General features: G+C 44.2%; 1 protein-coding gene across 1 annotated transcript in view; it reads left to right on the forward strand.

Moving 5' to 3' along the window:
* The first annotated feature begins 319 nt into the window (after positions 1-319).
* Znf106 (zinc finger protein 106) overlaps positions 320-25,941 on the forward strand; it is a 45,318-nt gene continuing 19,696 nt past the window's right edge. Inside the window, exons 1-5 of the mRNA XM_090318559.1 lie at positions 320-466; positions 6,716-6,801; positions 10,221-10,282; positions 17,304-17,504; positions 22,607-24,775. Coding sequence (XP_090174685.1) covers positions 6,718-6,801; positions 10,221-10,282; positions 17,304-17,504; positions 22,607-24,775 — 2,516 coding nt within the window. The 5' untranslated portion in view covers positions 320-466; positions 6,716-6,717. The remainder of the gene's footprint in view (positions 467-6,715; positions 6,802-10,220; positions 10,283-17,303; positions 17,505-22,606; positions 24,776-25,941) is intronic.

The raw sequence follows: 25,941 nt of genomic DNA on the forward strand, positions 1-25,941 counted from the left end.
GACTGCAAATAATGACAGATTTGGTTTAAAAAAAAAGAGTAGAAAATAAAGAAAATGAGGGGGGGGAAGGGACCAGAAAGAACCAGGAAAATTTAAAGGTTAGATCCAAGGTGGGGCCTTCCACGTCCTCCATTCCTTTATGAATAAAGCCCCATCCCCTGTGTCCATTGTCCATTCTTCGGAGTTCAAATAAAGTTAAGAGTATTTGAAGAGGGCGGGGTTGGAGGCGGGGAATTGCGACGGCGGCGGCGGCGGCGGCAGTGTGCGCCTGCGCACTGGTGGCGGCGGCCTCAGTGCCCGGCGGGGAGAGGGGGGGGGGCAAAGAGGGAAGTGGGGAAGCGGGGAAGTGGGGGAGCGGGTCCCGGGCGGGCCGCGGGACCCTGAAAGAGAGAGGGGTGTCGGCTTGGGAGCCTCCTCGCCGGGACTCTGGGCGGCCCGATGGAGTAAGAAGGATCGGCTGGTGAATGTGAGTAGGGAGGGACCGGCCTGTGGGAAGGCGCGGGTCCGGGTGGTCTGCCCTGAGGTGAAGGGGTGCGGCGGGCGGGGGCGGGGGGGTGGAGGCTCCCCGTCCCGGCAGGCTGGGACGCGGGGGACCCCACGGCCGCCTCCCACGCGCGGGGGGGGGGACCTGGGGCTTCGGGGTGCGGATTCTTCTCGGGGGCGTTCCGACTCCGCTCCCCACCCCGGGGAGGGAACGTGGCTCGGAAGCCTCGACCTTTGCGGGGAGGTCGCGGAGGGAGCCCGGGGCCTCCTCCCGGCTGGGGGGGAGGGGGCGGCCGCACCCGGGGAGCCTCGGGCAGGGCGGGTTTCCTGAGGCCGACAGCCCTCCGTTGGCTCTTTCTTTTTTCTCCTTTTCATCCTCGCTGCTCGTTGAGTGCGGATTAATAGCCACTCTCTGTGCAGCGCTTCCGGTGTGCATTTCAGGGGGAGCAGCACCCTCTGGATGACGGAGGGGGAAGAAATGCTCTTCAGCCTGGTGACAGATTTCTCTTGGAGAGTGCAATTGAGCTGTGCGATTGTGAAGTTGGAGATTCACCCGCCAAACTTGGGATAGGCCTCCTTGATAGTTAAAAAGAAGTTTTTGGGTCCCCCCCCCCCCGGGAGGAACACAAAGATACCTTACGTGCATCTGATCATACACCCTACTGCTTATCCACATCAACTCCAGGAAATGGAAACAAGTTTTTTTTTTCTTCTTCTTCCCTAGCAAATGAGTTGCTTTATCCACAGTTACGGTTTTACAGCGAGAGTTCATTGGAGCCACAGATTAATTTTTCAGGTTGCTAGCTAAGGGTCTAGGCATGGTACTCAGTTCCATGGGAGATCTTAAAAGTTGTTGTAAGCTCTGGAGTCAAGTTTGTCCCAGAATGAAACTCGGACTTGTCACCTACTAGACATGTGCCAGTAGGCTTAGGTGTGTCACAGAAATTTAACGAGATCTTGTAAAGAGAAGTGGTCTTTTTTTTTCCCCCAGCATATTTCAGTTGAGGTCTTTGAGATTCTGCTGTCTTGCAAGGGTAATTTATAAAATTAATCTGATAGTCTGCCGAAGCTAACCTTTTTTTTTTTTTCTGTTATAACTAAGTGGATATTAGGTGTTCTAAGCACTTGTAGTGAGAAAAGAAATGGTTAAAATAGTTTCTCGAGTGAAATCAGAATGGAAGGAGAAACACACAAATAGGCAACTCAGTCGGGCTTAGAACTCAAGGTAGTTTATACTGGCCTTGAATTCAAGATCCTTTTGCTTCAATTTCCAGGACTGAGATTTCATGTGCATGCCATTACTCAGGCTGTAGGAACTTTTTTTTCTTACTCTTTCTACTAGAAATTAAAGCCAGGCCTTCAGCTTAAAGTACTCTACTATGTGAACCACATTCCCAGCCCTTTTGTTTGTATTTTGATTTAGAAATAGGTTTTCCTCTGCCTTTGTCTGAGCTGGCTTGGAACTTGTGATCCTGCTGCTACTTCCTGAGTAGGTAGGATTGCTCTGTGTGATGCCAGGCACATTATCGTTGGTGATTGGCTTTTTAGTTTTAGGCTAGCACTTTTGCTGTTTAATCCAAGCTCTACTTCCATCTTTTCCTTTTCCTTCTACTGTTTTTTTTTTTTTTGTGTGGTTATATGAACTTTCCTGCCTAGGCTGGCTTTGAACCTATTTCAGCCTCCTGAATAGATAGGATTACAGGAGTGAGCCACCAATGCCTGTGCCCCTCCCCCCCTTTTCCTTTCCTTTTGTGTTTATGGTACTGGAGTTTGTACTCATGACTTACTGCTTTGAGCCATTCCCCCCACCCCCACCCCTGGCCTTAGGTAGTTTTGAAGAGAATTTCAAACTGTCCTGGAGATAGTGTGAAGGAATCTGATCAGGCTAGTTTAGAATCTTTTTTTTTTTTTTTTTTTTTGCCAGTCCTGGGCTTGAGCTCAGGGCCTGAGCACTGTCCTTGGACTTTCTCAAGGCTAGAGCTCTACCACTTGAGCCTCAGCACCACTTCTGGCTTTTTTCTATGTATGTGGTACCGAGGAATCAAACCTGGATATTCGTGCATGCTAGGCAAGCACGCTACCACTATGCCAAACTCCCGGCCCTAGTTTAGAATCTATTAAACTGGTTAAAGGTATTTAACATCTGGACATCAGGTGGCTCATGCCTATAATCCTCACTCCACAGGAGGCTTTGGTTTGAGGGTCTTAGTTCAAAGCTAGCACAAGCCAAAAAATCCCATGAGACGTATTTTTTGGGGGGGGAGGGGACCAGTCCTGGGCTTGTTCTTGGGTTTTCTCAAGACTAGAGCTCTACCACTTGAGCCACAGCACCACTTCTGGCATTTTTTTCTATGTATGTGGTACCGAGGAATCGAACCCGGGGTCTTCGTGCGTGCTAGGCAAGCAGTCTAGAGGTAGGCCAAACTCCTGACCCCCATGAGACTCTTACCTCCAATGAATCACTCAAAACCCCAGGTAACAAAGTAGTAGAGCACTAACCTTGAGCAAAAAAAGCTCAGGGACACCAACCAGGCACAGAGTTTAAACCTTACAACTGACCAAAAAAAAAAGGAAAAAGTGCTAATTAGCATACATCTAGATTAGAGCTTGTATGTGTGTGTGTGTGTGTGTGTGTGTGTGTGTGTGTGTGTGTGTGTGTGTGTGTGTGTATCTATTCTAAAAGCTATGTTAGAAAAGCAAGAAATAAGCCAGGTGCCAGAGGCTCATGCCTGTAATCCTAGCTACTCTGGAGGATGAAATCTGAGGATCATGCCCAGGCACAAAAGTCCTTGAGACTGTTACCTCCAATTAACCAACAGAAAACAAGAAGTGGTGCTGTGGCTCAAGTACTAGAGCAGTAGCCTTGAGCTGAATTGCCTAGGGATAGTGACCAGTCCCAGAGTTCAAGACCCATGACTGACCAAAAAAAAGAGGAAGAAGAAGAAAGCAAAAAATAGTGGTAGATACTAGTAGACGTGATTCTGGGACCTGTGAGAGGTATAAATATTGTGTTTTGCAATTAGATTAACAATGAAAACTTTAAGATTCATTTGTATAAAGGTACCTAGACAAATAGCTTAGAGAATCCTTAATTACATAGCTAGTGTGCTGAATGAATTGCTAATTGAAGGCTTATAGTTTATTATGGTTTGGGTTTTCTTTTGCATGATCTCTCTTTATTTGGTGGTATTGAGGTTTGAACTCAGTGCTGTATACCACTTTACCCATGTCCCCAGTTAAAACACTTTTAAAATGTCTAAACGAGACTTCAAACCAAGCAATAGTACCTGTTAATTCTAGCTATGAGAAACCTGAGGGAGGCTCAGATTTGGAGAATTGAGGTTCCAGGCCAACCTGGGCAGATCAATTCAGTTAGGCTCTTCTGGCCAAAATAACCTAGCAAAAAAGAGTAGCCGAGAGTTTGGCCTAGTGGTAGAGTACTTGCCCAGCATGTATGAAGGCCCGGGTTTAATTCCTTGGTGACACATATATAGAAAAAGCCAGAAGTGGTGCAGTGGTTCAAGTGGTAGAGCTCTAGCCTAGAGAAAGCTCAAGGACAGTGCTTAAGCCCTGAGTTCATTCCCCAGGCCTGGCAAAACAAATAAATAAATTTTAAAAAGCAAGGAAGGAACAGGGCATGGTGGCTTCATGCCTGTAATCCTGGCAACTCAAGAGGCTGAGATCTGAGGATCGAGGTTCAAAGCCAGCCCAGGCACAAAAAGACCTGAGATTCTTATCTCCAGTTAACCTCTAGAAAATGGGAAGTGGGGCTTGGCTCAAGGATAGGGCGGTAGCCTTGAGCTAAAGAGCTCAGGGACATTGCCCAGGCAGAATTCAAGCCCCATGACCCACCAGAAAAAAAAAAAAAAAGCAAGGAAGGAAATGTGAGAGAGAACAGTTTAGCAAGCTCAAGGCCCTGAATTCAAATCCTCTTACTGCTTTGAAAAAAAAAAAAGCTCACACCTGTAATCCTAGCTTTTCAGGAAGCTGAGATCTGAGGTTCACTGTTCAAAACCAGCCCAGGCACTAAAGACTGATTTTTTTTTTTTTTGCCAGTCCTAGGGCTTGAACTCAGGGCCTGGGCACTGTCCTTGGGCTTTCTCAAGGTTAGTGCTCTACCCCTTGAGCAGCAGCCCCACTTCCGGCTTTTTCTATGTATGTGGTACCACTCGGCCAGACTCTCAGCCCTGGAAGATAGAATTGTAGAGATGGAAAGTAGAACTTGGTTGCCAGGGGCTAGAGAAGGGGACAGATGGGAAGTTACGATTTCATGGATACAGAGTTTTGAGTTTCACAGGACAAAATTAGCATGAGGTGAATAGTGCTGATGGCTGTACAAGCTGTAAGCATAAGCGAGCTGAAGAGGTCTACATTAGCTCATGCCTGTAATCCTAGCTACTCGGGAGGCTGAGATCTGAGGGTCATGACTCAAAGCCAGTTTGTCAAGAAGTTTGATAAGGGATGAGGCTAGGAACTGGTGGCTCACACCTTTAATCCTAACTGTTCAGCAGGCTGAGATCTGAGGTTCAAAACCAGCGGGGCCTGGAAAGTCTGTGAAACTCTTATCACCAATTAAACACTAGAAAACCAGAAGTGGCACTGTGGCTCAGAGCCATAGCCTTGAGGTGAAGAGCTCAGGGCCTCAAAACTTACCTGACACAAAACAAAAACAAAGCAGTTCATGAGAATCTTATCTCTAATTAAGCAACAACAACAAAAGCCAGAAGTAGAGCTATAACTCAAGTGGTAGAATGACAAAGCTCAGGGATAGTACTCAAGACAAAGACCTGAATTCAAGCTCCAGTAACCCCTTTCTTCTTCCCCAGCCCCCAACACAAAGTATTGCCAGAGAAAATGAGATCATTCCCTAATGATCCAGAGCCAGTTACTCAGGAGGATGTAATTATCAATATAGAAGCCTTGAGAAGGCTTGTGACTCTCATGGCAGGCATGGCACTCGCTGCTGTTTGGATGCTCAGTTGGTCTTCTCCTTTGGTTTGGGGTTCCCAGAAGGAGTGTTAACAAGTGGCAAAGCTAGGAGCTGCCGATGTTTGAAAGCTCAGCCTCAGAAATTGTACAGTATCACTTTTGCTGTATTGATCACGGCTACCACAGGAGGGGAATCAGACAAGTCTTGGGCAGGTGGTGGCAAAATGACAATATGTTTTTGACGATCTGTAGAAACACAACCGACTCATTAGCAGATTAAGAGGGAGTCAGAAGAGTGAGGGAGGGGAGACAGTGTAAAGAATGAGGGGCCCTGGGAGTTTTGCCTAGTGGTAGAGTGCTTGCGTAGCATACATGAAGACCCAGGTTTGATTCCTTGGTACCACATATATAGAAAAAAGCTGGAAGTGTTGCTGTGGCTCAAGTAGTAGAGCTCTAGCCTTGAGAAAGCCCAAGGACAGTGCTCAGGCCCTGCGGTCAAGGCCCAGGACTGGCAAAAAAAGCCGTGTGTGGTGACTTACACCTGTAATCTCAGGAGGCTTGAGATCTGAGGATTGTGGTTCAAAGCCAAGCCTGGGCACTAAAGTCTGTGAGACTCTATCTCCAATTAACCACCAGAAAACAAAGTGGAAATGGCTCTGTGGCTCAAGGGGTAGGGCAATAGTCGCCTTGAGCTGAAGAGCTCAGCTATAACACTCAGGCCCAGAGTTCAAGTCCCATAACGGACTAAAAAAAAAAAAGAAGAAGAATTTTATAGGGGTTCAGAGAAGGCCTCCCCAGTAAGGCAGGACCAAGGGAAGACGAAGAGTTGTACAGGAAGTGATAACAGACTGGTAGTGATGGCGGGGATTTGAGTTTTCTGAGCAGGATAGGAAGCTGTTGAGAGATTTTCAGCCAAGGAATAAAGTGATCTGGCTGAATTTGAAAAGCTTCCCGTTTTGAGACTTTGGCTGGAATTTCTAGAATATAAGAGAACAACAGGACAGGGAGTCGGGTCATGGAAGAGGCTATGGGAGAGGTGGTCAGTGTGGTAGGCAGGGAGAGGTGGTTGGAGTAGGACTGGCGATGTTTGCTGGCAGGGAGGCCGACGGGATGAGAAAGGGATGATTGTCAACCAGCTTAGGACCTGGAGAGTTGGGATTTCTGTTTCTTGAGATGTCCCAAACCTGGGGTCAGAGGTGAGTGGCCCTAAGGAAGATGATAATTACATTTTTGCCCAGGTTAGGATGTATGTTAGAAGGTTTCTGTGAGGGAAGGGTTACTAAATGTCACGTCCTCGTTGCAGGTATGACGTTGAGTGCTTCAGATCTGCTCACTATGGTACGAGAACGAAAATGCATATTGTGCCACATTGTGTACAGCTCCAAAAAGGTAATAATAATGGAAGTGGGAAGTGTCTGAGCCTTTATGAGTAATAGTTTTTTTCAGAGACATTATAAAATTCCAAGAGTACACTACAACAGAAGTGATCTTAGAGCATGCTACATATCCGTCCACAAGGTGGAGGTATTGTTCAAAGCAAAAGAGCTCTATGAATTATAAGAATTCTCCTACGGAGGTGGACTGCAGTAGACAGTTGTAGATGTTGGTAAAAAGACCTATCTGTTGGCCACAGTGCCTCACACCTATAAGGATCTGAGTTTAAAACCATCCTAGGCAGAGAAATCTGAAAGACTCTTATCTCTAATTAGGCATCAAAAAGCCAGGAGTGAAAAACTGTGGCTCAAATGGTAGAACGCCAGCCTTGAGTGAAAAAGACTAAGCTAAGCAAGCCTGTGAGGTCAAACCTCAATACTGGCATCTAAAAAAGAAAAAAGAAAAGATTCAGCTAATTAAAAGATTGTTTTTTTTTTTTTCTTTCTGGACTTGAAGTTCTCTTTTAAGACAATGGGGAACTTGTCTAATTATTTGGAAAACAATTGTCACTAACACTGATTTGTTGGAGCTGGAGCAGAGTTTAGATACTACTTTAGGAAAGACTTAAAGAAGTGGTTTTTTTTTTTTATTTTATTTTATTTTATTTATTTTTGCCAGTCCTGGGCTTGAGCTCAGGGCCTGAGCACTGTCCTTGGATTTTCTCAAGGCTAGAGCTCTACCACTTGAGCCTCGGCACCACTTCCAGCTTTTTTTTCTATGTATGTTGTACCGAGGAATTGAACCCGGGTCTTCATGCATGCTAGGCAAGCACTTTAACCACTAGGCCAAACTCCCAGCCCCAATGAAGTGTTTTTGAAAGTCAAAAGACAGTTACATCTAGTCTTGAGTAACTTTTGGGGTGGGCGGGGGAGGGAAATAGTCCTGGGGCTTTGAACTCAGGGCCTGAGCACTGTTCTTGAGCTTTGTCAAGGCTAGTGCTCTACCACTTGAACCACAGTACCACTTCCATCTTTTTCTGTATATATGGTACTAAGGAATCGAACCCAGGGCTTCGTGCATGCTAGGGAAGCACTTTACCACTAGGCCACGCTCCCGGCCCCAGCATGTATGTGTGTGTAGGTACATGTGCGTGCACAGCGTGTGCGCGCTCCTGGGCTTGAATTCAGGGCTTAGATGCTGTCTCTGAGCACCTTTTGCTCAAGGCCAGTGCTCTACCATATATAGATCCATGGCTTTTTTGGTACTTTAGTGGTGATAAGAGTCTCACAGACTTTCCTGCCTAAGCTGCCTTTGACCATAATTCTAAGATCTCAGCCTCTTAAGTAGCTAGGATTTGAGCCACCATGTGAGCTACCAGTTAGTTCCCAGCTTGTGAGCATTTTGTTTTTTGTGTTTTTTTTTTTTGGTGGGTTGTGGGGTTTGAACTCAGCCTGGGTGCTGTCCCTGAGCTCTTCAGTTCAAGGCTACTGCCCTACCCTTGGGCCAACCCCACTTCCCATGTTCTAGAGTTTATTTGGAGATAAGAGTCTCAGGTCCTTTTGTGCCCGGGCTGGCTTTGAGCCGTGATGCTCAGATCTCAGCCTCCTGAGTAGCTAGGTTTATAGGCATGAGCCACGGCTCACACCTTGGACATTTTTTCCTCAAGGCTAGTGCTACACCACTTGAGCCACAGTGCCACTTCTGGCTTTTTCTATTTATGTGGTACCAAGAAATTGAACCCTGGGTCTTTGTGCATGCTAGGCAAGCACTCTACCACTAGGCTACACTCCCGGCCCCTGTGAGCATATATTTAAGTGATAGCTTTTCCGCGCATTTTATTTTCTTCTCCCTGGGTTACAGAATCTCGAAAATGGTCTTTCTACTAGCTTCAAATAAATCAGTTTGGGAAGTAGGGACTAGGCAGTGAAAATAAAGTAGTGATTGAATTGCTGAGTTCCTAAGCTTCAATCCAAGGACTTTGAACTTCATCTTCAACCCATAAAGTGTTAGTAAAACACTGTGAACATGTAACTTGTTTTGATATAGCCATCCAAATTCATTCAACAAATGCTTATTGGAAACTGATGGACTTAGCCAAACTTAGAAGTTGTAGCTTATTCTTGAGAAACTCTTTTTTTTTTTTGCCAGTCCTGGGCTTGAGCTCAGGGCCTGAGCACTGTCCTTGGACTTTCTCAAGGCTAGAGCTCTACCACTTGAGCCTCAGCACCACTTCTGGCTTTTTTTCTATGTATGTGGTACCAAGGAATCGAACCCGGGTCTTCATGCATGCTAGGCGAGCACTTTAACCACTAGGCCAAACTCCCGGCCCCGAGAAACTCTTAAACAGGGAAAAAAGTATGACTAAAAGCCAAATTGTTGAAAAGTTAAGTGATTTGTGAGTTGTGTTTTTTTTTTAACCTTTTCCCCCTTCCCCTCTGCCCCCCCAAGTCTGGGGTGCTGAATTCAGGGCCTGAGCACTGTCCTTGAGTTTCTCAAGGCCAGAGCCTTATCACTTGAGCCACAGCACCACTTTTTCTGTGTATGTGGTACAGGGGACTAGAATTCAGGGCTTCACGAATGTTAGGCAAGCACTCAACCACTAGGCCATGCTCCCGGGCCTCTCACAGACTTTTGTGCACGGGCTGGCTTTAGACAGCGATACTCAGATTTCTGCCTCCTGAGTAGCTAGGATTGCAGGTGAGCCACCCAGCACCCAGCTTTAACCCTTGCTTTCCAAAGCAATACTTTTTTTTTCTTTTTTTTGCCAGTCCTGGGCTTGAGCTCAGGGCCTGAGCACTGTCCTTGGACTTTCTCAAGGCTAGAGCTCTACCACTTGAGCCTCAGCACCACTTCCAGCTTTTTCTATATATGTGGTACCAAGGAATCGAACCCGGGTCTTTGTGCATGCTAGGCAAGCACTTTAACCACTAGGCCAAACTCCTGGCCCTCCAAAGCAATACTTTTAAGTGGAGAGCCACTTAAAAAGTGTAAGGAATTCCTTTTGTTGCAAAATGGAATAGGTCAGAAACACCATCTGGGTATCGTCACTTAGCTTTTTCAAAGCTCAAGGCTCCACCACTTGAGCCACAGCTCTACTTCTGGCTTTTTTTTGCCAGCTAATTGGAATTAAGTTTCACAGACTTTCCTGTTTGAGCTGGCTTCAGACTGCAGTCCTCAGGTCTCATCCTGCTGAGTAGTTAGGATTACAAGCACAGGCCACCAGCGCCCCACACAGTGGAGACTTTTTAAATAAGGAAGCGATATCAATATTATATTTAGAAGTGTTACCACAGCCCTTGTTTTTGAATATTTGTTCGGTAGTTATACGTGTTCACAAAACCCTGACACCAACCTCTCGATCCCCAGATAGTGCTTGAATAGGAACAGGGAGAGATTGTCCCGCTTAGCCTAATCTGCTTTCTTTAATTTTGAAGGAGATGGACGAACACATGCGGAGCATGTTGCATCACAGGGAACTTGAGAACCTGAAGGGCAGGTATGGGAACGGCTCTCTTCCTTCCGTAAGCTTGACATTGTGGGGGATCTGAGTGCTGGTGGTGCCAGTCAGCTCATTATATGCAAAGCCCTCGTCGTGAACACGGTCTTCCGGCGCAGAATGATTATGTTAATGCCAGCCGCACACTTTGGGCCGCCACTTGGGATAAACCCCTGGGTATAGTGAATCATCCACAAGCGAGTAGAATCCACAGTGTCTGGCAAGTGCATGATCAGGAGGGTGAGCTGGGATGCCCCTCTCCTTCCTACAGAGCCGCCTTGCAACTCACACACTTCTTACTTTTGCATTAGCAGTGTCACAAAACTATTACATACTGTTGCCAGAATACTCTGAAAGGCCAGAGCCATACTAAATCTCTTCAAGTGGCAGACCTTAAGTGTATGTTAGGATGCTCTCTTGTGTGACTCAATGCTTGAGATGATTACGGGAAGCCGGCATAATAAGTAGGCAGGCTTTAAAGAGGCGTGTAGGGGTGCTTAGTCCCTCTCCTTTTTTCCATCGTGGTGGTTCCTGGTGTGTTGAAGTGGATTGAAGTGTGGAGACTGAGTGAACATTCGTACTGGGAACCTGAGAGCTATGGACTATATTTCATCCCCTGAGTAACAGCTGAAAGTTTTCATTAGGCTGGGTCATTGTAAGACATAGGGTTTTAGGTTGTATGTTATTCAATTTTCAGCTTCTCTTTAGCATGTTAGAAATGGTTATGATCAGTGCCCGTATTAAGAGGGTTTCATTCCGATTTAATGTGAGGAGCCCTTACCCTAATGCCTTAACTATATGTAATCTCTCTCATTTGTATTACAAACCTATCAAATGCCTTTACTTTTGATTGTATTATTATTATTATTATTATTATTATTATTATTATTATTATTTGCCAGTCTTGGGCTTGAGCTCACGGCCTGAGCACTGCCCTTGGACTTTCTCAAGGCTAGAGCTCTACCACGTGAGCCTCAGCACCATTTCCGGCTTTTTTCTATGTATGTGGTACCAAGGAATCAAACCTGGGTCTTCATGCATGCTAGGCAAGCACTTTAACCACTAGGCCAAACTCCTGGCCCCGTCTCTGGGCTTTCTTAAGGCTAGCACTCTACCTTTGAGCCACAGTATCACTTCTGGCTTTTTCTGTGTATGTGGTACTGAGGAATCGAACCCAGGGCTTCATGCATGCTATACAAGCACTCTACCACTAGGCTACATTCCAGGTTCCTGTCAGGATTATTTTAATAGTTATAAATCTCATTTCTGACACATTTGTTTCTGGAGTTCACCCTATTCTGAGCTATTTATTGTCCCATATGTACTACAGTATAATTATAACAGTGAGGTCAGTAAACATAGTTACTTGAATTATCAGAGCTCAAACATAGCTCACAGCCTTGGCACATTTAACCTAAATACAGTCATCCCTCGTTTATAGGATGGGGAAAAATACTCAGCAATGCTCGTTCTTTTTTCCCATGATCCCCAGTTTATGATTTCCAATTACTATCCTTCTAATACTAAAACTTCCTGGCTATAGTAGCATCTATCATGGTCAGTTGTGACCTGGTTCAGAACTGTAAGGTACGTATTTTAAACGTTTTGAATGCGACTTGAATGAGAAATAAGTAACCGGGCCTCTCTTGTTCACAATTTTGGACATCTGCAGCATTTCCCTACTTTTTCCTAATATATTTGTTCAGATGTGTGGTTTCTCCAGATAGAGGCTATTAAAAGGCTTAAACCTTTATTTATCAAGCAGCTGTTGTGGTATAGTTAGAGCAGGCTTAATAAAGAAAAGCTTATGTGGAGTATCTTAAGACTGCCTTTCATACATGAGAGGAAATGGTGTGGTCACAGGATGGAGCTAATTTAGGCTCTTTTAAGTACCCTGAGGAAGATTATTCCTTTTATAAAACATTCATTTTCCCATTATTCATTTACATAAAGTGTTTAAGCCAGTTGCTAGCAAAAGAACTGGAAAGTAAATTATTTCCCAAGAAAGTGTTATTTAATTTGCAGTTACCTTTTCTGAACACCGCATGGAAAAGCATGAGCATCCATGTGTACTCAGCAGGGTTATTCGATTGCTCTGGACACACTGAGGTTTTAGAAGGTACTGTTGTCTCACCCTGTTTCTTCTCTATAGTTTCTCTCCTTTCAAAAGTTTCTTACCAAGTTTTCAAACTAGATACAAATACAAAAATGTTAAGAATTTTTTTTGTGTCTTTTGGATAAGATCATTTTTGGTATTAACTTTTATGTGACACTTTGTATCCTTCCGGGCAGGGTTGCTAATTTTTCTATCAGTCAGCTTTGGAACTGTGGTATATTCTCCCTCACAAAGGTATTTTGTTGGTAGTGGGGCTTGAACTCAGGATCTGGGTGGTGTACTGGAGCCTTTTTGCTCAAGGCTAGCCCTTTATCACTTAGAGCCACAGCTTCACTTCCTGTTTGGAGGTGTTTAATTGGAGATCAGAATCACATGAATTTTCCTGCCCAGGCTGGCTTCAAACTCTGATCCTCAGATCTTAACCTCCTAAGAAGCTAGGATTACAGGTATAAGCCACTAGCACCCGGCCCAAAGGTATTTAAATAGTGTTTAATGTCTGTTGAGTCCCTGGCATGTCCTGGTTCTTTGGGGGTTGCAGAGTATGTGGATGTATGGTTACGGATGGTTACTTTTGTGTGTGGAGGTGTGTCGGTACTTGGGCTTGAATTCAGGGTCTTAATGCTGTCCATTGTTTTTGCTGAAGACTGGTACTCTACCATTTGAGCTAATTTCCACTTCAGGCTTTTTGTTGCTTACATGCCCGAGCTGGCTTTGAACCTGTCATCACATCTCAACTTCCTGAGTAGCTTAGATTACAGGGCCACCAGGACCTGGCTCTAGGTGATCACTTTTATTGAAACTGAATGCGGCCTTCTTTGGATTACATTCTTAATACTGAAAAGCTGGGTCTGACCTTCCAGTTATCTGCCCATGTCTTTGTGCTGGGAATGAGCTCAGGTCGTATGAACCCAAACACTTTACCACTGAGTTCCACCCCAACCTTGTTGATACCTCCTTCCCTTTCCCCCTACCTCTACCATTTCTCTCTCTGTGTCAGTCCTGGGGCTTGAACTCAGGACCTGGGCACTGTCCCTGAGCTAATTTTGCTCAAGGCTAGCACTCTACCACTTGAGCTGCAGCGCTACTTCTGGCTTTTTCTGTTTATGTGGTACTGAGGAATCAAACTCAGTGCTTCCTGCATGCTAAGCAAGCACTCTAGCCCTAAGCCACCTTCCCATCCCTTGTTGATATCTTTAAAGAGTTGATGCCTTGAAGCCACGCCACGCGTGGTTAGTGGTTAGCTACTCCGGAGGCTTTGATCTGAGGATCAAGGTTCAAAGCCAGCCAGGCACAAAATGACCTGAGACTCTTAATCTCCAATTAACCTCTAGAAAACAGGAAGTGGGGCTTGGCTCAAGGGTAGGGCGGTAGTAGCCTTGAGCTGAAGAGCTCAAATACAGTGCCCAGGCCAGTTCTAGCCCCACGAATCACCAAAACTAAATATAAATATAAATAAATAATGAAAAAAGAGTTGAAACCTTGAACATCAGAAAAGTACTCTGGTTCTTAGAAATAACAATAATAGGGAGTAGGAACAACAACAAAAAAACAGTAACCATCAGGCATTTTGATTGTTTTGATTAGAGATCACTCAAGATTTGTAGTAAAAGCTTCTTGCTTCAGTGATGGTGTTGACATTGCAGTGTTCAGTTTATCATTCTGTAAGGTCTTAGGTGGAAAAGTGGACCAGACATTTTTCCATGGTTTCAGAAAAATGTAATGATGAAAATTAAGTTGATTTGAATTTTTACTGTGGTGTAACTTAAGCATTCTAAGTTGATTATAGATTTCTGATTTTTCTGATGCTGCCTACCGTGGAGAAATAGTCATATCTTTTTTTTAGCCTCCTTGTTTTCTATTACAAGTTAGTGTCCACTCAGAATAAGTTAATGTCAGTTTAGCTGCTTTAAAGGAGGGTGGCCATCCCAGCACACTGGAGAACGTTCTGTAGGTATATACATGTAGTCAGAACCGTGTATTTACAAGGACCCGTGAAGCTGGGCGCAGTGGCTCACGCCTGTAATTCTTGCTACTCAGGAGGCTGAGATCAAGGATTGGGTCCTTAGCCAGCCCGGGCAGCAGAAAAGTTCCGGGAGATTCTTACCTCCAGTTAACCACTAAAAACAAAAAGTGGAGTCGTGGCCAAATGATTGAGTATTATCCTTGAGCAGAAAAGCTCAGGGGCAATGCTCAGGTCCTGAGCGTTGGACTTGAACTCAAAAAAAACCCCAAAGTACCCATGAGAAGTCAGGTGGCCCGTGCTGGTGCTCAGAGCAGCTGAGGAGTGCTACTCAGGAGGATGGTGATTTGAAGCCAGCCCAGGTTAGATAAGTCCTTGAGTCGCCATCTCCAAAATATCTAGCAGAAAGAAAGATTTACGGCATGCTCAAATGGCAAGAATACCAGCTGAGCACGTGCTGTAAAGCCCTGAGTTCAAAGCCTAGAATCAGCACCCCCCCCCCCCGAAAAAAAAGCTATCTCTGAAGTGAGCAGGAATTAAAAGTTTGATATTCAGAATCAAATACTGCTCATGTGAAGGAACCTGGTCAGAACCATTAAATGAACGTTTAAACTATTATCAGCACGTTGGCTGCGCACCAGTGGCTCCAGCTGTCATCCTCGCCACTCAGGAGGCAGAGATCTGAGGATTTCATTTCAGAGCCAGCCGAGGCACAAAAGTCCAGGAGACTCTTACCTCCAGTTAGCCACCAGAAAACTGGAAGTGGAGCTGTGGCTCAAGTGGTAGAGCACTAGCCTTGAGCGGAAGAGTTCAGGGACAGTGCCCAGGCCCAGAGTTCAAGCCCCACAACCGATCCCCCCCCCCACATCAACAAAAATATGTATATAAGCACATTAATTACGAAGTCCCCCAAAAGGTGAAAAGGGTAAAATTTCTCCATTTTTCTGCTCTCTATGATCTTTACAAAGTAAGAAACAGTATTGTAGTGGGTTTTTTATTTTTATTTATTCATTTATTTTTATTTTTGCCAATCCTAGGGCTTGAACTGAGGGCCTGAGCACTGTCCTTGAGCTTTTTCAAGGCTAGAGCTCTACCACTGAGCCACAGCACCACTTCCAGATTTTTCTGTGTACGTGACACCAGTGAATTTCACCCAGGGCTTCAAGCTTGCTAGGCAGGCACTCTACTACTAGACCACACTCCCACCTCCCTGGATTTTTATCTTTTTAAGTTATTCCACTGCTGAGGATCAAACCCAAAACTCGTATCTACTAGTCAAGTGCTTTATCACTGTGCTGTGTGTTTATGAGTTCGTACTTTGTCACCTTGGTGATATAACGTGGTGCCTGGCATTTAGCAGTTGCTCAGTAAAGTTTCTTTTTTTTTTTTTTTTTTTTTTTTTTTTTTTTTTGCCAGTCCTGGGCTTGAGCTCAGGGCCTGAGCACTGTCCTTGGACTTTCTCAAGGCTAGAGCTCTACCACTTGAGCCTCAGCACCACTTCCGGCTTTTTTCTATGTATGTGGTACCGAGGAATCGAACCCGGGTCTTCATGCATGCTAGGCAAGCACTTTAACCACTAGGCCAAACTCCCGGCCCCCAGTTTCTTTTTTTTTTTTTTTTTTTTTAAGTGAACATTCAAGTGGTCTGTAACAGAAACTGTCTTGTAGTAAATAGAAGTTCTGCCAGAGTATTTCTTCCATTGGAGATAAATTTAGCCCATGTCTGGTTAGGGAGAGATGATAAAAGATGGAACAGAGGCACTTGAACGTGTGTTTCTGTCTGGCCAAAGACAAGTCTTTTTATGTTGATTGTATAATATAGACTGGCATAAGAAGTACAGACATACCACTAGCCTAAAACTCAAGACATGTGACACTGGATTATGCCAGTTTGGATTATTGAATGTTCACATCAGTGATTTTCACTTGTTTTTCAAAGTGACTTTACAGCCCAATGACTCAGAGGATTGGAGGAAGCTGAAAAGCAGGTGAATTATTGATCTGATAGAGGTCTGAAGAAGATTCAAGACCTTTAACTCATTAAGATTGGCCAAATAGGGAATTTTTACCATTAAGCATGTCCAGAAAAACTTTCTCTCTCTCGTGTGTGTGTGTGTGTGTGTGTGTGTGTGTGTGTGTGTGTGTGTGTGGTGGGTGGAGAGTAGAACTGGTGAGACAACTTTCCAGTCTGCCCTGTTGGATAGAAATACAGTTTTCTTCTCTCTGAACTATAGCATTTTTGTGAAACTTGAGAATAAACATTTGTCTAGCACAGCTGTCAGCTTCCTACAACTGAAACGCCTTCCATTCCTTTTAAAATAAGACCTGCTGCTGCAGAGTATAGACTGCATGTATCATCCAGACCAAAAAAGTTCTCTGGGATGACTCCTGCCATCCCCACGTCAAGGCCTGGAATCTACACATTCCAGGCAGAGAGCCAGCTGGTCCCATTTGCTTACCCCGATGGGATTGGCTGCACCACCTACTGGTTTCTCCACCCCTTGACTTTCACTGGAAGACAGCTGGAGGGCTGGAGATGAAATGGAAGTGCTGTTGCCAGGCCTTCTGAGTGCAGCTGGCACCATGGGTGTGCTCTAGAGCAACTCGCGTTTGCTCTGGGCCCCCGCCCTGCCTCCCTTTCACCATGTTTCCTCTGGCAAGACTCTTAAATCCAGCAATTCAAGAAGATTTCTCCTCCTAAAGAATATCAATCTGAAGCTTATTGCCTCTTGATTGCTGGGGAAAACAAAACCAAGGAATTCATTTAGAAAGTAACTTCACAAGCCAACTTACTAAAAGTGATGAAAGGAGCATTGGAATTGATTAGCACTGATTTTTCACCGTGCCAACTTGTGCATTGTCTTTCAGAGGAAACTCTAGCACATCTGGTGAGTGTGCCATGCCAGTGGGGAGAATTGAATGTCCCTCATCTCCCTCTTTCCCTAGGGACAGTAGTCATGAGTGCCGAGTGTGTGGGGTCACAGAAGTGGGCCTTTCTGCCTATGCAAAGCACATTTCTGGCCAGTTGCACAAAGATAACGTTGATGCCCAGGAAAGAGAAGATGACGGAAAGGGAGAGGAAGAAGAAGAAGATTATTTTGACAAGGAACTCGTTCAGTTAATAAAACAAAGGAAAGAACAAAATCGGTAAGTAATGATTTTGAATTTTCAAAATAAGCCTGTCTGTAATAGAAAATAGGAAATATATTTTACTCTTTTTAAACTCTTCAGTCTGTAGCATTTAAACTCACCTTAGTTAATAAGGTTTATTTAGATATTACTCTTTGAAAACTGAGGGACAGTGGAAATGCTTTCTGCTCTAAAAGTAACCCAAACTCAGTACTGTCCATAGATAAACTAGGTACATACCTACCCACGTACATAATTTATATTTTATTGGTATCCACATTTAAAAAATGTCATTGAGTAAATTAGATAGGTTTTTTTTTTTAATTGCCAAAATGATATCTCTTACGAATATGTCTCTTGTAAACTAGCATTCCACTTGTGTCAAATCTGATTCTCTTTGTTTTTGAATCTCCGGTGACACTACAGTGCTTGATTTACTCTTAAGTACTTTTTTTTTTTTTTGCCAGTCCTGGGCTTGAGCTCAGGGCCTGAGCACTGTCCTTGGACTTTCTCAAGGCTAGAGCTCTACCACTTGAGCCTCGGCACCACTTCCGGCTTTTTTCTATGTATGTGGTACCAAGGAATCGAACCCGGGTCTTCATGCATTCTAGGCAAGCACTCTACCACTAGGCCAAACTCCCGGCCCTCTTAAGTACTTTTTATAAAGTACTTTATTGAATAAATTTATATTTTAAATTTAGCACATTGTTAGAACTACATAACTTTTTCTGAGTTGTACTGCATACTTTTATACTTGCATTATGTATTCAAGTTCAGGCACTTGTCATTTTACTTCACTGATTTTGTGTGTGGCCTAAAGAGTTTCATTAGATAGAGAAGAATTTTCAGATATGAGTACAAGAGTGATTTATGAGAGGGTAGTTTTTCAGGTCTTAAAATGTAATGAGAAACATTTCAAGTTCAGAAACAAAATTTTCTCATTGAATGCCAATTATACTTGTCTACCTCCTTTTTAGAGGTTTGAATATAGGTAGAGAAAAATTTTTTTTTTTTTTTAAATCAAGTCTTAAAGACTTGGTCTTAAAATGTCAGTAACAGCCTGGCTCTTGGATCATTGCATGCTTAGTCCTTCAGTCCTTCAAAGGACATTCTTGGTACTTGTAGTACAGATATAGTTCACGCCCCTGCTTTTGGAAGCTGAGCCTCTGAGACATTGTCTTTTGCCTTGTTTCTACACATTTGGATGCCATTATTAGCTTTTCAGTAAATGATTAAAAATTGTCAGAAGACAAGAAGCATAGGCTAGGTATATGCCTAGCAGTCATAAAGCCCTGAGTTTGATTCCTCAATGCCACATACACAGAAAAAGTCAGAAGTGGCATGTGTCTCAAGTGGTACAGTGCTAGTCTTGAACAAAAAAACAAAGGAAAAAATAAATAAAAGAGAGAGCTGAGTGCCAGTGGCTCACGCCTGTAATCCTAGCTACTCAGGAGGCTGAGCTCTGAGATTTGTAGTTCAGAGCCAGCCCAGGCATGAAAGACTGTGACACACTAATCTCCAGTTAACCACCAGAAAACCAGAAGTGGTGCCAAGGCTCAAGGGGTAGAGCGCTAGCCTTGAGCTGCAGAGCTCAGGGCAGCACTCAGGCCCCACAGCCGACCAAAAAAAAGGGAAAAAAAGAAGCTCAAGGACAGTGCCCAAGCCCTGATTTCAAGCTTCAGGACTGGGGCAGGATAGGGAGTGGGGGGGGGACAGGAAGCATCTTAATAATTAGATATTGATATACTTAATGTTCTTTGAACTTTTATAAGCTTCCTTGAAGACCTTTTATATAAAATCTTGTAATTAAAAAAATTGTGTTTAGGCCGGGAGTTTGGCCTAGTAGTAGAATGCTTGCCTAGCATGCACGAAGACCCGGGTTCAATTCCTCGGTACCACATACGTAGCAAAAAGCCAAAAGTGGTGCTGTGGCTCAAGTGGTAGCGCCCTAGCCTTGAGAAAATCCAGGGACAGTGCTCAGGCCCTGAGCTCAAGCCCAGGACTGGCAAAAAAAAAAAAAAAAAAATTGTGTTTACTTATCTAGTTTTGGAGGAATAAGCCTCCATATGTATTATAAGCTAGCCTTAAACTTGTATTCTATAGTTCAGGCTAGCCTTGAACTTGAGATCTTCTTTTCTTAGCCTTCCAAGTGCTGGATTGTACTACTACAGCTGGTGTGTTTATTTGTGTGTGTGTGTGTGTGTGTATGTGTGTGTGTTCTGATGCTGAGGCTTGAACTCAGGGCCTGGGCACTGTCCTTGAGCACTTTTGCTCAAGGCTAGCACTGTGCCACTTAGGAAGCGAAACCAGGTCTTTGTGCATGCTAGGCAAGCACTTTACCACTAGGCTGCATTTCAGGCCCACACTCATTTATTTATTTATTTATTTCCTTCTTTCTTTTCTTTCTTTTTTTTTTGGTGGGTCATGGAGCTTGAACTTGGCCTGGGTGTTGTCTCTGAGCTCTTCAGCTGAGGATACTGCCCTACCCTTGAGCCAAGCCCCACTTCCCATTTTCTGGAGGTTAATTGGAGATAAGAGTCTCATGGTCTTTTGTGCCCTTTTGTGTCTTTTGTGCCCTGGCCAGCTTTGAACCTTGATCCTCAGATCTCAGCCTCCTATTTAGCTAGGATTATAGGCAAGAGCCAGCACACCTGGCCCTCACTCATATTTCTTAATGAAGTTATTTTTAGTTTGTGGGGGTTTGCTTCTTTGTTTTTTTTTTTCCCCTCATAAGGGGGATGCTATTATCCCTCCAATCTGGGCACTTTGTGATTGATTTCTCCCAAATTTGCTTCTTTTCTTTTCTTTTCTTTTGAGCCTTGGCACCGCTTTTGGTTTTCTGGTGGTTAGCTGGAGATAAGAGTCTCATGGACTTTAGTTCCCAGGCTGGCTTTGAACCATGATCCTCAGATCTCAGCTTACTGAGTAGCTAGCATTGCAGATGTGAGTCACCATGCATGCCCAGCTCAAATTTGCTTATTTTTGATTATGCTAGTAATCAGAGTCATTGGTCATTGGGGAAACTCTTTGCTTTCCGATCCTTTTGAATGTCAAAAAATGAAAGTTGTTTAGAAATGAAAATGACAAGAGGGCCCCGAGATCAAGCCTCAGGACTGGCAATTTAAAAAAAAAAAAAGAATTAAAAGACAAAATGGCAAGAGCAGCTAGGTTAATGACAGCAATGAAAACTGCTGTTAACGAGTGGAACAACATGTGCTAACCTCAGGCCATGTGTTTAGACCTGGGTCTAGTCACTGATAATGTAAGTGGGCATTTGGACTTTTTGAAATGTATTAACTTTTTTTGAGATAATCTTGCTATCTGGCCCACGTTGGTCACAGGCTCACCGTGAAGCCCAGTCAGGTCTCAAACTGCCAGTTTCCTTGCCTTATCCTCATGAGTGCTTGGATTACAGGTATGAGCCACTGTGCCTGGCCTTTCACATATTGACTTTTAGTACCATCTTATAAAAAGGAAAATAATTCCAATTGTGCTTTTCAAGCAAATTAAAGTCAGTGCTGTGGCTGGCAGTGGCAAAGCACTTGACTAGCAAGTGCAGTAGCAAAAAGAAAAGTAAAAGAAAAAAATAAGAAAGTCAGTTCCAAGTTTAAGATTTAAGTCAAATTTAGAGAAAAGAAAACAGCAGAAATGTTTTATTCTGATAAAGCCTAGTGCTAGGGAACATAAACATTGCCGTCAGTGCCAAGTTTCAAATCTCTGCCACTTTCTGACTGTCTTACTTTAGGCAAATTGGTTTATCACCCTACTCTTCCATTTTGTCAGCCATCTAATAGGATTAATAAGAATCTTTGTCTCCTGAGGCCAGGAGGTTGGCCTAGTGGTAAGAGTGCTAAAGACTCAGGTTCAATTCTTTAGTACCACATACTTAGAAAAAGTTGGAAATAGTGTTGTGGTTCAAGTCATTGAGCACTAGTGTTGAAGAAAGCCCAAGGACAGTGCTCAGGCCCTGAGCTCAAGTGACTGGCCAAAAAAACCCAAAAAGAATCCTCATCTCAGGATTGTAAAAGTTACACAAATAATCTATGTACAGAGCTCAGCATTACCTGACACTTACTGGATGCATAGTGAATTATAATACCCGTGCCAGCATTTTCAGCACCTGAGGCACACCACGGTTTGTAAAGGAAGGTGGTATGGTATCTGTTGCTGTGGTGTTTTCTCCATTTATTTACATTGATTCTGTTCAAACAATTGTCGCTTCTTTGTACTCATGGTGCTTCATGCAGCACTGACTCTGAGCACTCCTCACTCACTTGGCGTGTGCATTTCACGCCGATGTGTGACTTCCTTGGCTTTTAAGACATCATGGACAGGAAGTACAATTAGAAGCTTTCTTACTCTGCTGATAGCCATTGAATAGGGGTGTAATAGAATGTGTATTCATGAAAGAAGCCATACAGAGTATAATCTAGCCATTTAAAATAGGATTAAGGAATTGAATTTTTTTTTTTCAGAAAGAACTTGTAACTAGAGAAATCGGGTTTGAAGGGCAGTTGAATGAATATATAATTGAATTAATATTCATCATAACTACAAACTGTAATTGCTCTTAGTTTGAAAAAGTCATACGATATAAAAGTAATCACAGGGAAATAGGAACAATATGCCAAAACATTCCCCCCCCCAAAAAATAAATCAGATCCAAGAAAAGGAGGGTAATGTCTAGCTTTCAGTCTTTCAGTATTTCTTTCTTGCCAGTCATAGGGATTGAACTTGGGGCCTGAGCACTGTTTTTGGTTTTTCTCAAGGCTAGGGCTCTACCACTTGAGCCACAGCACCACTTCTGGCTTTTCCTATATAGGTGGTACCAGGGAATTGAACCCAACTGCATGCTAGGCAAGTACAAGTTCTGGTCCCAAGCTTTCAGTATTTCTAAGAGGATACATGAAGTATTGCATTGTTTACTTTTATGTTAATTAATAGAGGTAAGTAAATTTAACCAGCTCATCTGAAGACAGAAAGCAGCCACTGTTAGAAACCAGCATAGGTGGCTGCATAATGTAAGGAGGGTGAGGGGGGAGATAAAGGGGACTGTTTTATACTTTATGCCTTTAAAAGGAAACAGAATTCCTTTAATGAAATATTTTTTTCTTCCCCAGACAAGACGAATCTTCAAAAAGCAGCCAGGAAATAAACTCAGACGACAGGCAACCCCAGTGGAGACGAGAAGACCGAATCCCTTATCAAGACAGAGAGAGTTATGCTCAGTCAGCCAGGCATCATCGGGGCCCTCCACAGCGGGACTGGAAATGGGAAAAGGATGGCTTTAATAATACTAGGAAAAATAGCTTTTCGCATTCTTTGAGGAACAGCGGTGTGCAGAGAGGAAGTTCTGGGTGGCATAAAGGTGTTGGGAGAGGCTCCTCAGGCTGGTTCCACAACCACAATAATTCTGGTGGTGGTTGGCATCCGAATAGTGGGGTGGTAGACTGGAATTACAACCCTACAGGAAGAAATTCCAACTGGCATTCCGAGGGAACAGGTGGATTTCCCAGTTGGCATATGAACAACAACAACGGAAACTGGAAATCCAATGGACGTAGTACAAATAACTGGAATTACAACGGCCCAGGAGACAAATTCCAACAAGGCCGGAGCAGAAACACAAACTATCAAATGGAAGACAAGACTGTGCCGTGGAACAAGAAACTGAGCAAGCCCGGAAAGTACAATTCAGAGCGCTATAAATGGCAGTGGCAGGAAAAAGAGAAGGCGGCTAGCACGTACCGAGGTCCGTCTGAAGGCTTTGCAAGCAATACATTTCCTTCAGAAGGTTTGCTTGAGTTCGGGTTCGAGCCACCAGAAAGCCAAACTACTAAACAAGCAGACCTCCCAGCTCCCAAAATGAATGGCAAGAATGGCAACGTGCCGAGGGAAAAGTTCCGCCGCTGGACGCCCTACCCTTCCCAGAAAAATCTAGATTTACTGTCAGGATTGAAAGAAGTCACTAGCAACAAGTCAGAAAAGACAGAGAAGCCTCTTTTTAACTTCAGCCTGATAATGGCAGGATCACACGAGTATCCAATGGATGAAACGAACAATTCCCCAGTGCTGAAACCGCACAAAGAAACCCATGCTGGGTTTCTTAATTACAAAGCCTTTTCTGAGGGCGCTGCTGCTTCTAGTGAGGGGAGAGACTGCCCCGAACCCCAGCAGGAACCCGAACCCCAGCGGAACCCGGAGAAGACCGCGCCGCCCAAACCCCCTCTCCTCCCACTTCCCGCAGTCAAAGCCGGTCCTCACCAACAGGACTCGGAGAAGCCCTCAAAACCCACCCAGGCCCATTCTCGATTTCCCGAGGAACATCCAACCCCCTTAGACAAACCCCCTTTAGAAGACGAGCGGGGCTCTTACGTCTCCAAGGTGTGTAGTCCGTGTCCTCGAGGACTAAGAGGGAATAAAATGACATCTGGCACACTAAATGAACCGGAGGAGAATCTAAGTGACACATTAGAGAAAGTCCAGGAGGTGCTCCCGTGTCCCAAGACGCTCCCCAGCTCTTCTAAAAGGACCAAGAACAATGAGAAGGCAAGTAGGAATGGGAAAGAGTCTGAGAAGGGATCACAGAAGATTGAGTTTGAAGTACCTGCCTTCGAAGATGAAAGCGATGGGGAGGCGTCAGACACCGAAAATCACCAACCAAAAGCCAGGACCGCTGTGGGTTCTGCGGTGGCAGACGCTTTGTCCTGCAGCACTCACCCTGCTGACGAGAAAGGAGACGAGCAGAACCTGAAAACGTGTAGGAAGCCTTCCACCTCCCCATGTCATTCCACGCCTCATCAGAAAGAATCCGACGTGCAGGCGGCCCGGGCAGCCAGTCCACACGCTGGCCTTCTGCTAGACTCGAAAACTGCCCCAGGAGACGCACAGGGCGACCACCCCGCCAAGTCTCACGCACTCTTTGAAACGGAGAGCTTTGAGAATGCTGGTCTGGATGCAGAGCTTCAAAAAAACGACAGTAGTCAATCCTCGGGCCCTCTTCTGCCTGAACTGAGCAAGCTGGGCTTCCCAGCTTCACTCCAGAGGGATCTAACCCGCCACATTAGTTTGAAGAGCAAAAGTGGCGCCCACCTGCCTGAGCCAAACCTCAACAGCGCCCGGCGTATTCGCAACATCAGTGGCCATCGGAAGAGTGAAACCGAGAAGGAATCTGGGCTCAAGCCGACCCTACGACAAATTCTCAATGCTTCCCGGAGAAACGTCAACTGGGAGCAGGTCATTCAGCAAGTAACCAAGAAAAAGCAAGAGCTAGGCAAAGGCTTACCCAGGTGTGTGCCTTTTCCAATACCCGTTGTTCATTCTTACGTTCTTTTAAAGTCGCCCTTTGGCTTGGATCAAGAGAATTCGCCTGCTGCATTTAATTAAATGTTTGCCAAAAAATACCCATTGTAGATGTCTGATTTACTTTAATATCAGAGTAATTGTTATATATTTTTAGGTTTTGGGTTTTTTTTTTAAGATTTAAAAAAAGTGTGTTTTCTGCTGGTCCTGGGGCTTGGTTTCGGGGCCTGGGTACTGACCCTGTGCCACTTGAGCCACAGCTACACTTCTGGATTTTTGGTAGTCTATTGGAGATAGAAGTTTCATGGCTTTCCTGCTTGGGCTGCCTTGCAATGGCAGTCCTCAGATTTCAGCCTCCCGAGTAGCTAGGACTACAGGTGCGAGCCAACAGTAACCAGCATGACTGGAAGATTGTGACAGGAGGAATGAAGTCTCCAGAGAATACATCCGAATCCTATCACTTTGGGTTTAAAGGGATTAGAAAGTGACAACATAAAACTGTATGTCTCTAAGCGTGTTATCTTTTTTTCTAAATTCTGATTTCAGAATGAGTGGTACAGCTTTTATGTATAACTGTTAGGATCTTTCAGTGAGAATCTGTAGGTAGTTGAGTACATTGTTGTCTGGAGTTGGGTACTCTGCCGAAGATCATAGAATACTTTCTCGAAACAAATTTCTGTCGAGGCCCTGTTCCGAGTTATGATTGGATGTTAGTATAGATCTGCTACTTGAAAACTCTTAATTCTGCAGTATTCTAATAGATCTAGTCCCCAGGCTTAGGGAGTTTCTGTCCTGATTGAAATGATTTATTTTAAAACCTTTCACTTGCCCAGGCCTGGAATTAGTACATGAAATTATAGGTATGAAGTTCTTAGTATAGTGCTTGGCATTTTATGAATGTTCTGTCAGCTTTTTCATGTTCTTTTACTTGTTTTGTTTGCTTTTAAATGATTGATTTTGAGCTCCTTTGGATATAATAACCTCAGTTTTTATTCCTTCGCATATATTTTTGTATGTGTATATGCGTGTCTCATTTACTACTTATAACGCTGTAGTATTTATACTCTCTTTTGTCTGAACCACTTAACCAGATGGTTCTCTGTAGGTGGGCCGAGTCTGTCTTGTTTATGCTTTTGTGGAACCATACCTAACA

Source organism: Megascapheus bottae, chromosome 25, assembly GCF_031878675.1.
Source record: "Megascapheus bottae isolate mThoBot1 chromosome 25, mThoBot2.hap1, whole genome shotgun sequence".
Lineage (NCBI taxonomy): Eukaryota > Metazoa > Chordata > Mammalia > Rodentia > Geomyidae > Megascapheus > Megascapheus bottae.